The sequence below is a fragment of the Dermacentor andersoni genome, chromosome 7 (genome assembly GCF_023375885.2).
Source record: "Dermacentor andersoni chromosome 7, qqDerAnde1_hic_scaffold, whole genome shotgun sequence".
Taxonomy (NCBI): domain Eukaryota; kingdom Metazoa; phylum Arthropoda; class Arachnida; order Ixodida; family Ixodidae; genus Dermacentor; species Dermacentor andersoni.
Window position 1 is genome coordinate 78,414,984 of NC_092820.1, and position 11,886 is coordinate 78,426,869.

Consider the following 11,886-nt stretch of genomic DNA (forward strand, 5'->3'; position numbering starts at 1 on the left):
GGGCACAGCTGTTGGGAAATTAGGGTGGCTCTGAAAGCAGGCATGCGGTGCTGCTCAGTGGAACTGGTGTATGGAGCAACACTGCCTCCCAGGAGAGTTTTTCGCTGACAGTAAGAACACAAACGTCCAGGCAAACAATGACTATGCCCTGCGACTGCGGGACATCACGAGCAAGCTACGAGCTTTCCCTCCACGTCTGCCAGGAGCATGGCTTGTTCCTCTCCTCTTGCTCGCACGTGTTTGTGAGGCACGAAGCCAAACTGTGTCCGCTATGGACCCCGTATGATGGGACATTCAAGGTGGTCAAACGTGGAGACAGGCACATTACGATCGACAGAGGTGGCCGTCACGACTTGGTTTCGCTGGACCGCGTAAAAGCAGCATACGTGCACTATGACAGCGAAGTACCTGTATCACTTCGAGCTCCATCACCACAAGGACCCCGAGCAGACAAGGTAGGACGGGCCCAATGGGTCGTCAAAATGTTCACGCAGACTGGACAGTGTACAAGACTTCCACTGTACATGAAGTTATGAACCACAGCGTGTCGCAAAAGTGCACCCGTTGTTTGCGCACTCACTCGGAGGGGGGTGTTACTGTGGCGCCTTGGGGTAGTGCCAAGAGCGCATGCGCCCACGACACTCCGAGTTATCTTCATGAGGATTGCACCTAATAAAAATTCAGAAGTTGTTTGGGGTGTGTGTTGCTCACTCGCCTTGCTCTACCGAGAAGCGCATTCCAACAGGTTAAAATGTAACTTCACTTTTTTGTGCTCTCAAGAAATCGAGGCTCCATAGCATAATTAATGGGTCAACAGCTATCCATTAATGAAATAAAAACGAGACAGAACATATCTGACAGCACTCCTTTTTTTTTCAAACTCTTTCCCCATCACGCCCATTGGGCATCGTTAGTCCACTAACAATGGTTTCAAACGCCATTTTTGAAACCTTCTGCGCCACTCAAGGACACGCTGTGCCATCTGATGTATAGTAGGACAATTATTCGTTTGTTATGGAGTTAGTTTTTTCCCCCACTTGGCGGCAATCTTTGAACGGACTCCGAAGCTACGCACTTGCTCAATGGAGTTGAAAGTGAAAACAGCTGCCTCCGGAAGTGGCGTGCTTGCTCTGAAACATCATATATCTTGCGATTACGCGGTGTCCGTAGCTGATGTTATTGATGGAGAGAGACAAGAGTTTACTGCAAGACTTGCAACGTTCCCCTATGTTTCACATCGAGGAACTGCTTGGCTGCACGCCACGCCCAACTGTAGGGCTTCCAGTAAAGGTTTTGTAGCGCAAGTAGTTTTCAAGTAAAAATTTTTATTTTAGCATTTCTTTCTTTTTAGATACAAGCACATCTTTAAAAGATTTGTTCCATTTTATTCTACAATCTACTTTTTGGTGATTTATATTTTTTCCCGACATAAATCTCACTAATGAAAGTTGTACTCCTGAAAAGTGGATTTATTCTGCTTTGCTTTCATGTATTGCATAAAATTTTCAGTGATATTCGGAAAGAAAAATCTAGCCTACAAAATAACAGCTATTTTCCCAACGGTAGGGAGTGTCAAGTTGGGAGGCACCGCCTGTTCAGTATGTGGACGAGCATGATGAGTGGTTCAGCGCCGCTGAATTTGGCGGCACACAAGGAAGTGCATGACGAGTTGCTTGCGGCATGACTCGTTGCAGCTCGATCATGCCACACTCGTCTGTGGCTTTGCAGCTGTAGGATGGCATCACCTAGTGCAAAACAGGGACAATTGTAGATCGATGGGAGATGCCGTTGTCCTGCAGTGGACATGATGATGATGATGATGAAACGCACACGGGGAGCACAACACTCACCCTCAATGATGTCCTGCTTCATCTTGCTGACCTCACGGCGGATCTCGGACATGATCTCCTGCTTGAGCTTGTCCATGTCGAGCACGTCCACGCCATTCACCTTCATGACGTCCGTGTCACCCAGCGACCCGATGCGCTGCCTGAAAGTAAGGACGACGGCCAGTGGTGAAGCGACAAGATGAAGCTTGGGTCGGCGCACTCGCTCAAGCTCACTCCACACCAGTTTCACAAACGTGAGACAGAGTGCGAGCGAGTAGCGAAAGTTGCGAGTATAAACATGGGTGCGAGTAGGAATGAGTGTTATGATCCAGCGTGAGTAGTATCAACGGAAGTCGGTGACGGTGAGTGTAAGTAGATGCGAGTACGAACATTAAATGTTGGCGAGTGCGAGTGCATGCGAGGATGAGCATTAGTGGGTGCCGGAAAGTGTGAATGTAGGAGAGCATGGACGCAAGTGAGCTCTGGCGAGTCTGAGTGGGCACTAGTAGGAGTGCAAGTGAGTGTCGATGAACGTGAGTAGACAAGAGTACAAGTGGGTACATAGATCTAAAAAATATAGACGAGTGAGTACCACTCATTGTTGCAACCTATGAGCGCAAGCATGGCCACAGTGGACAGTGGCAACCCTTGCTTCGAGTCGTATCTTTATTCAGCATCGAGAGATATTCAGAGTCGCAAAGAGGCCACTAGCATTGGAAAAGTGCAGTACAGACAGGCGCCATCATAACGCTATCACGTCTGACATGAAAACACCTTTGTTATATCCAATAATTGTAACAAGCATATATTCATTACATGCTGATACTGGCAAGAAATATTCTAAATTTAATCCGTCATATCCAATAAGCCAATGTATTTGTGTTTGCTAAATATCAAGGTTTGACTGCGCAGATATGTTAAGCACACTTTCTGCATAGGTGCATGGGTCGTTCTTGCCATTACATATTGCACGACAAATATAAACTGGCATATGAATAACAATAAAGACTTGAATCTGCAACATAAGGTTGCTTGCTATTTTTGCATAATTGCATTCACGGTTAAAGTTGGACGTCAGACTATGCTTCAACGAGCTTTTATTTTCTGCAAAGGTGATTTCAGTGTTTCACAGCAGAGCTGGGCTATTGATCAATTAACCTTCCAATGAACTGATGAATGCTTTAATTATTCGTTTCAGTTCGCTTGAGAAAAATCGGGCAAGGGACGATACCGATGCCTCCCTTTCGCTTGCTTAACAGCGAGCAAAGGAATGACTTACTGAGTCACGATGTTCCAACTACGACAGCACAACTAAGACAGTGCTTTTTCAGGAGAAAAGCCATTCATGCAGGCTGCACTTCAAGCCAACTGGACAAATGAACAAGTGAACCCTACAACAGCCTCCAAATGGAGGCTAACAATAGGTGTGAAAAAAAAAAAAAATTGCGCATCAACCACTGCTGATAACTGTCAGTGTAAGAGAAAGCCTGAACGAACGAACGAGCAAATGAACGAACAAAAGAACCAGGAAGCGAATGAATGAACGTATTCCTTTCCAGGCGTTTCACAAAGCTCGCATGTGACAGTCCCTCCTTCACGCCCCTCAGCACTGCAAGGACACGCACGCTTTGCATTCGAACCTTTGTATCACAAGTCCTACTACTGACAGTTAACTACTGACCACTGGCAGCCGCAAACCACAAAAATGGGTGAAAGAGGCGAATAAAGCTATTTGCCTTTAAAGAAAAAAAAAGCTCTTGAGGTATTTTACGCGCCAAAACTGTAATTTGATTGTGAGGCACATGCTAGTGGGCACTCCGAATTGACTTAGGCCACCCGGGGTTCTTTAACATGCACCTATGTCTAATTAAACGAGCATATTTTGCATTTCGGCCCCGTCGAAATGCAGCCACGAGGCCAGGATTTCATCCCACGATCTCGTGCTTGGCAGCCCAACAGCAAAGCCACTAGCATACCACGAGCGTATGTATGTAATAAATACCATCACTGCAGCTAGGATTATGATTGTGCCTGAGAGAGTTTGACGTGCTTGATACAAGTTCACTCGAGCAATGGTTGACGTGACAATAACTCCGCCAAGACCAACATCGCCGAGTTTGATACCTCAAACTTGACACAAAGCCTGTTGTGGCACTTTCAATATGCTGTAGTGTTGTATACTATCAGTTGTGGGCAGTTCAGCAAACCGATTATTTATTAGTTTCTATACTAATTATTATATTAATTCATTTTTATTCAACTAAAATTTCAGTGCTTTTTGTACACATGCACGCACCACAACTGGAAATAATACTCAACAAGTTCTTCTAGTTTTCTCTCATGTGGAATGGTGTCTGGGCTTTTTGGGGTTAAAGGCAAATGTTGATTCGAATACCCACGCACAAAAAATAAATACTTTTCATTTTTCACCTCAAGTGTGGAAATCCACAAATCCGATTAACTGATGCCCATTTCCAGTTCTGTGCCCATTGCCCCATAAATGATATGAGCCCCTTTATTCGATTGCAAAGTTTAATTAACACTGAGCGATGACGCCGACGTACGATGCTGCTGTCACTGGTATATGCGTCGAGAGCATCAAAATGTAATTTTAAAATAAATTTTAGGCTAAAAAAAGAGATTGAGAGCACAATGCTGTACCACGTAAGTGCAACGAGGGTGGGTGCAAACATTAATTGATGGATGGATAGATGGACTGGCCAGAAGCAGCGCGAAGCAAGTCCTACGACATATTAAGCAAACTGAAAACGAGAGCAACTAACCCGCGACCCGACTTTGGTGACTCAGCACCGCTGGCAGCCACCTTGCTGGGGCTGTTGCCATTGGTCGAACCCTGCTTGTCCCACGTCCTCCGAGAATCTGTCGACGACTCAGCCTCCTGGAAAAAAAGAAGGCAGATGCCACATGGTAGTGTTGGGTTCCTGTTTTTCCTTGTTGTCGTTCCATGTGTACATATGAGCTCGATTTGTACCAATAAATATTAGTTGTGCGTAGTGCTTCCAGGGTGTTGAAACTAAATGTTTTTCATTCTGGTTTTAGTTTCGTTCCACTAAATCAAGTTCCGTCCCGGTGCTACTCCTGAACAAAAAAAAGAAGATCCATAGCAGTTCATAACGGTTTTGGTTCGCATGTAAAAGTTTTCGAAACACTGTAATAAAAACACAGCATTTATTTTTCTCAATAAGTGAATTAGGAATTCTGAGATCGTGCTCAGTGCCTTGAGTCAAGGACTGAGCACAATCTCAGAAGGAGCCTGTCATTGAGAGTACTCGCCGAAATGCAAGACCGCTGTTTCGATAAAACAAACCTAAACAAACATAAACGAACGGTAAAACTTCGGTAACAAAACATTGGACCCGTAGAAAATGAACAATAACCTCTTGAGCGCACAAACTCCAGGTTTTGCTATGATGCCGACCTGCACCGAGCGGCAAGCTTAGATTCGTGCAGTGCTCGACCGGCGGTTGCTTGCACTATCCGAGCTCGAGATACTCATGAGATACGTGCCAATCCTGACGTTACCCGATGTCGGTTGCTTCGGATTGCCGACCTTCCCCTTGTACCGAAAACCAATCAAAAATACGTTGGTTTCACTCCAAAACAAAAAAATAAATAATATTTCGGTTACATTTTCATTCTGGTTAAAAAATATCGTTTTGTTTTTCGTTTCTGTTTTCGTTCCATTCCGACACACGGAGAAATTCGTCCATGTGCTTCTTTCGCCTTATGTTATGTGTCTGTCCTGCTACAGTACATCACTCATAATAAGGTGGATATGATGTCAGTCCATGACTTGCATGCGGCATGTTGGTGGCTGTCCCGATCGTAATTGCTGCCTTTAACAATATGTAAAAACATCTTGGAAGTGCAGCCGCATGCAGCCTACAGTATGCACGTGAAGCAGTGAGCAGGCGAGTCATGTTTGTGCCGGGCCCAGTCTGAGTTCTGCGTCAATTTTGGCGAGCTGTAACGTCGGCACTTCTTCAAGTTTCTATAGGAAAAGCACAGATTTTTGCAAGTTCTTTCCGATGACCCATTCGAGTTTTGCAAACGTTCTGCCACGAGCCTCTCCTGAAGTGACGCTATCACTACGACTAGCTTTCATGCAATGCAAAATTTCGTTGCAGTCTCACTTTAAGGAAAATGAAGCTTCAAGCTGTCGGCTAGTCCGACACAGTGACATGACAGCAAAATGAAACATCCACACGACAAGCAAACATGCATGCTGGTGCATGGCAAGAAGAACACTTTAGTTGTTACAAATACTTGCCAAGTTCTTTTTTTCACACAAATCAATCGTGATTCACACTCACATTTCTTGTTTGACAAAATGAATTTGTCATATGAAAACACTTTCCACTATTTGTGCCATAGCTATTACTCTAGACTTGACAAACGTACCATATTTATTCGAATATAAGGTGAGGTTTTTTGCCGGAATCCTCAAATTTGAAGTCCCCCCCCCCCCCCCCCCCCCAATTTTATATGTGAGGCTGATAGATTCAGTTACCGTTTCAATATGGCAGCAGCAGCAGCTCCCCATTTCCAGTGATTCAGATTTTAGACAGCAGCGTCAATTGTAGCAACTAATAAACATCGGCAGGTGAGGCAGTACCTTTGCATTGCGCTGCCGTGAAATCACACCACAAGGGGAAATTTCTGCTGCAATGAAGTCGGACCTTAAGGCAAAATTTGCATATAACCCATACCAATTATTCTAAGGGCTTCCAATCATTCACTATTTCGAAAAATTCCCACCGAGTCTGCTACTCTATATAGCCTTATATTAGCGTGCATAGTTGCATGACATTTTAGTGCTGGCGAACAAGAACAGAGGGAAGATGTAGGCAGCACAATATGCTGTTGCCTTTATCCTTGTTTTGCCAGTGCTAAAATGTTATGCAAGTTTATATACCAACACGCCCAGCACAGAGAAGTGAATGCTTAAGTTCATTTTCTCTAGTCTTCCAAGTGCACCCTTACCTCATAATCATGACCGCCTTATAATCGAATAATTACGGTACTCTGACTAATCTACCTATCAGTCAACAATTTATCACTTAAAACTGTACTGGCATTTGGTACTGCCTGGAACAAGAATCAGGACAATAGAACAGCATGCAGGATCACAAACTATGCAAGAATTTCAATCAACTTCATTATTCAATAGTAATAATAATTAAAAAAGACAGCAAGCAGACGTGCCAGCCTGGTTTGCCTACCTCAATTTCGAGGAAACTCTGAAAATTCAGAAGCACATGCGCGTAGGGCTTTGAAAGACAAGCTTTCTGCATGTTACAATTTATGTAAAAGAAATACCAAGAGAAAACAATTATACCTTGAAGACCCACTCAACGGCAGAGTGCTTACAACTAAGCATCTCGAAAATGCTGCTATATCTTGATTCACTTATACATAGCAGGCAATGCTACACAAGCTACAGGCCTGTCAATCAAATTCATGACAAAAAAAAAAAACCATCAAATATGAAAGTTGCAACTATGTGTCGATGTAACGTGAAGTCTCACACTTTTATGTTATATATTTATTACGTGGAAGGCGTTGCACCTTTGAATCTATTTACCACCAAGTGTGCAGAGCGACACGTTTGTGTGACCAGTAATTGCATGTTGCGCATGCGTGTAGAACATAGCACACCACGCACTGCAAGCGCAAAAGTACGCTAAAAATGCATGATTTGCCGTGACATGACGTCCACAAGTTGTAGCTGTGATGCTATACAATGTAGCCATTCCGTAGAAAGTGTTGCGCATCGAATACAACCGCACGATGAAATGTGCGGAATGAGAGTTTTTATGAAGGCACTACTCGCGTAGCTTCCACGATGTTGCCTGCTAAGCACGAGACAAAGTATGGCAGCAGACGATCACGACGACAAGCATCAATCGCTGGCCTGAGCATCGCAAGAGCTGGCACAAAAAAAAAGACACAATGAAGCCTTCGAACTCTATAAAGTCATTATGCGAAGGCTTGAGATGACAAGTTCCAGTAAATTTTTCTCGCAAATAAGGACACTCCCAGATATGTGAAAGATATTGCCAACTCAACGCCTCACCGACACCACTAATGTCAAACTTTGGGCACGGATTCCAAGGAACGAAAGTTTAGCCCTAATTTTTCTTCTCTAAGGACCAACTTCCTTTAATCGGCGAAATGTGAGGTAATAAGGTGCTTCTCTTTATTGACCTTTCAAAGCTATGTCCAAAGACACTTCAAAAGAAACTTAAACCAATTCAAATGTACTGTATCTACTCCGTTCTAGCGTGCTCTTGGTCTTAAAGCGCACCTCGATTTTTATTTTTGCAGTTAAAATAAATGCAAAATGCAGTGGCCTCGATTCTTCCCTCACTAGATTTTGAAGGAAAATAGAGAAAGCGATTTGTTTGCAATTGGAAAAAAAAATGTGCCATGTCCGAGCCACAGCGGACCTGGCATCACTCGTCACTGTCTGAGGCTGCCTTATCAGTACCAACTGCCCACGGTATGCTATCTTCAGCTCTGTCCTTGACATTTCAAACTCCACATTTCGGATATGCACATTACTTATAGCAGATTTGCTTTCGTACTCGATTTCGTGCCTGTGACATTCAGTGACATTTTCTCGAAAACGGTGCGCCGTTAGAATCGGGTAAATACGGTAATTTAACACCCAAAGGCACACAGAGGCTAAAACAGACGCTGCAGCAAAGAGATATATGCATTGGCACTTCTTTAAGAGGCGACAACACAGCTAGCTCTAGATGCTTTTGTGTCTGGAGATAATTGCATCTTCAAGCTGACTAAAGCCAGCACACAGGAATGTCAGGGGACCTGAAAAGCCCATACCTGACTTTGGCTGTTTTCCGCTTGTGCTCGTCTGTGAGTCGGCAAATCGCAGGGATGGTGGAGAAGAAAAAAGAAAGAAGAAAAAAGTGGCACAAGACATATTAGAGTGTGGACGCATGCTTTAGGAGAGAAAACAACCTCTCCACTTTTTCTTTTTCTTTCCTAGCTATAGCTAGCTTACAAGATGTTCTTTCTATACCATGGTTTGGGCACAAATCAGGCAAAAATTGCAATGTTCGTGGTGCCTGCTGCCAAGCGAATAATTAATTTGACACATTAGAGAAAATCGATAATGTTAAGCAATTAGGCCAGGCAATTAATAAGCCCCATAAAAAATTAGCCCAGTGTGAATCATTGCACATGCATGCACGCACGTACACCCCAAAAAAGAACACCAAAAGAGTGAAAACAGAAGAACCGACCACATGGCAACACACTGCCGTGGTGTTTTGACGTCGTGTTCATTCATTTTCTTTCCAGCTTTCTCTTTAGTTTTCTTCGTTTTGCTTTTTAGACTTTCTAACGTAGGCATCTACACATGACCTCCTTACAGCAACGCATACATGGGCAACGTTTCAGTGACAATAAACAGTTGGTAGTTTGCACTTAGTCATCCTTGTCTGCTATGTCCTTTTGTGGTTGTCAGTTGTACTCAGCATACAAGATGAACACAGACACATACACTGCAACTCTTTTCTCTAAACACACATGGTGTACGTTAACAAATTTTGGAGTGCAAGTCCAATCGGAGAGAAGTGCCTTTAGGTGTGTGCAACATGTTTCAGTCCTCTTAGTTCCCAACAGTGTTTCCGAATTCGAAGCGTTACAATACCAGTAATGCTAGGGGAGACCGACATGAGATGAAGGCGACACAGCAATGCATTCATCATGTCCCCAAGCACTGGCACCTAATCATGTCAGACCAACAGGCTAAACAAAATGCACTAGAAGTGCTAATTTGGCACGTGCGATTGTACACGTAGCACTTGAAGGATACAACAGACAACTCGCAACAACAGGCTCTGCAAAGAACAGCGAAGTACTGCTCACCTCTTGGCCAGGGTGCCCCTCATCTCATCTATCATGCTCGCCATGCCCATCATGGGCACTCCCCCACTGCCGCTCCCCTGCGACTTCTTCAGCGTGTCTGTGCCTTCGTATATCTGTGGGGAGAAAAAAAAAACTTGGAAGGATGAGTGAAAATGGGGCGAGTAGATGTGGTGGTATGGTAGTGCATTCTTTTCACACGCGGTACAATATGGGCACCAAACGAAACACAAATGCCGTACGAAGCATAACCGAAGGTACAGCACACGCTATTGGCCAGTCATCACCGGAAACAAACACGCCCATCTGGTTTGCCCGCAAGATTGAGACGATGCACGCCATCCTGCGATAGCTTTGCTTCTGTTTTCTTGCTTTCGAAATAAAAATAAAAGAAAAGTGATGCTAAACTGTCGCAGTAGGGGCAAGCATCCCTCAAGCTTGCAGTCAATGCAAGAATGCACAGTCAACACTCTCTTCCAAAGTCTGCAAAACCAAAGTGGGCAGAACTGCAGCACTTTAACTGGACCTACTATGCGTTGTAACCATTTTTAATGCCAATAAATACAAGACCATTTTGTCCAAACATGCGTAGTACACAGGTAGAGTTAGATCAATATGCACCAAACAATCCTAAGTATGCCTTACCAACAATGCCGAAATCTCAACGCCTAAAAGGTCTTTTACTGCCTGTACGGTGTTCAAAGACAGGCCAAGATGTCGACAGGATATGCTTCGCAGCATACTTACTCAGCTCGTTCAATTAGCATGTACTTACGATGGGGCACCAGAGGCCAGTCCGAACCTGACAAGAGGTGCAAGATAACCTTTCAGAAAGAAGCTGGTGCTTTCACAACAACACAAAGTGCAGAAGGTGGCAACCCAAGCCTTTCCCACGAGTAACATTTAATTGCTTGGCTAGCTCTTTGCGAGTGTGTACTAACGAAGCTGGCACAGTTTCGTAGCTGGAGAGGACCTGATCCTGAACTGCGATAAAAAATGCATTATCCTGAAGATGTTAAAGCTACACAGCATTCAAACATTAAGTTGAAAAAGACTGTGCCGTGTGGGCACTTCAGCAGATCGCATCAAACCAGTGCTCCCAGTAATCCAGAAACTAAACAACCACAGACGCCCCAACAAAAAGCCAAAACATCATTACTCATCATATGCACAACGTCGATTCCGTAAAAAAGACGCATTAAAATATTATATGTCTACTCTGCTCAGGCGAAAGGCCTACCTATACTGTATACACTAGCACACATCTCGTATTGCTGCTGTGTTATCGTCCAATCCCGAAGGCATGATGTAGTGCACCAGGCCAAGGCAAAGAACGTTTGGAGTTAAAAGAAGTACCGACGTTGCATTTACGATTTGTCATATTTTTGTGCGAGTTATAATGAAAGCACAAACACTCTGAATTCTAGAAAAAAAAATACTGGCAAGTGTCGAGGCATCCTAAATAATTTACTATGATACTCGTTTCCATGAACTAGTTTCAGTTTCGGTACCCAGAAGGTGGAGGCGTCATGAAATCACAGTTCATAATCTCACTTCATTCCTGTGATGACTAGAGCTGCCACGTGCGAGCACAGAAAAAAAAAAGGAATGTACACAACTCTCTTGTTTACTTTTTTGCTTTTTACCAACATCATCATCATGCCTAGCCTTAATGCTACACAGAATCGGCAAATTTTGCCCTTTGTCATGATGTCATGATAATGTTGACAAGGTCAGGTCTGGCACATTGAGACTAAATTTACTGTCAAAATTAAATATCTCTGAACTGTTTGTCAAACTCCAAATTGGCTAAGTGTAATCCTTTTGAGTGCGTGAAACGTTTGGTAGTGGTGCTACAACTTTAAAAAAGAAAGTGTCCTTGAACCCCTATTGTGCCTCGCTAGTATTCTTGATAAATAATATTAGTAGTAACTGACTAAAGATCGCCAAATTTCTTACTGCAAGATCCTTCATACAAAGCAATCTATAGAACACTTGAAGTGCTCACTTATACAAAATCTCAAGCATGTATTGCAAGTGTGAAGCTTAACAGTGCTGTAAAAGAAAGTAAGAAAAACTAGTATAATAGAAATTATGGTAAATTGCATGCCAAGATCACTACTATGTGGATATGAGGCATGCA

At 43.6% G+C, this 11,886-nt stretch overlaps 1 protein-coding gene across 5 annotated transcripts in view; it reads right to left on the minus strand.

Annotated features, from left to right (window-relative positions):
* The window catches only part of ena (ENAH actin regulator enabled), a 128,753-nt gene that overhangs the window by 8,313 nt on the left and 108,554 nt on the right, over window positions 1-11,886 (minus strand). For 2 of the 5 annotated variants that reach the window (XM_055072766.2, XM_055072767.2), the window contains exons 7-13: window positions 10,519-10,545; window positions 9,747-9,859; window positions 8,697-8,727; window positions 7,073-7,090; window positions 4,613-4,728; window positions 1,851-1,990; window positions 1,211-1,745 (exon numbers count right to left, since the gene is read on the minus strand). In XM_055072766.2, coding sequence (XP_054928741.1) covers window positions 1,573-1,745; window positions 1,851-1,990; window positions 4,613-4,728; window positions 7,073-7,090; window positions 8,697-8,727; window positions 9,747-9,859; window positions 10,519-10,545 — 618 coding nt within the window. In that variant the 3' untranslated portion in view covers window positions 1,211-1,572. Of the gene's footprint in view, window positions 1-1,209; window positions 1,746-1,850; window positions 1,991-4,612; window positions 4,729-7,072; window positions 7,091-8,696; window positions 8,728-9,746; window positions 9,860-10,518; window positions 10,546-11,886 lie in introns of those variants that run through there. The other 3 variants (XM_055072765.2, XM_055072768.2, XM_050181525.3) reach the window with 3 other exon arrangements.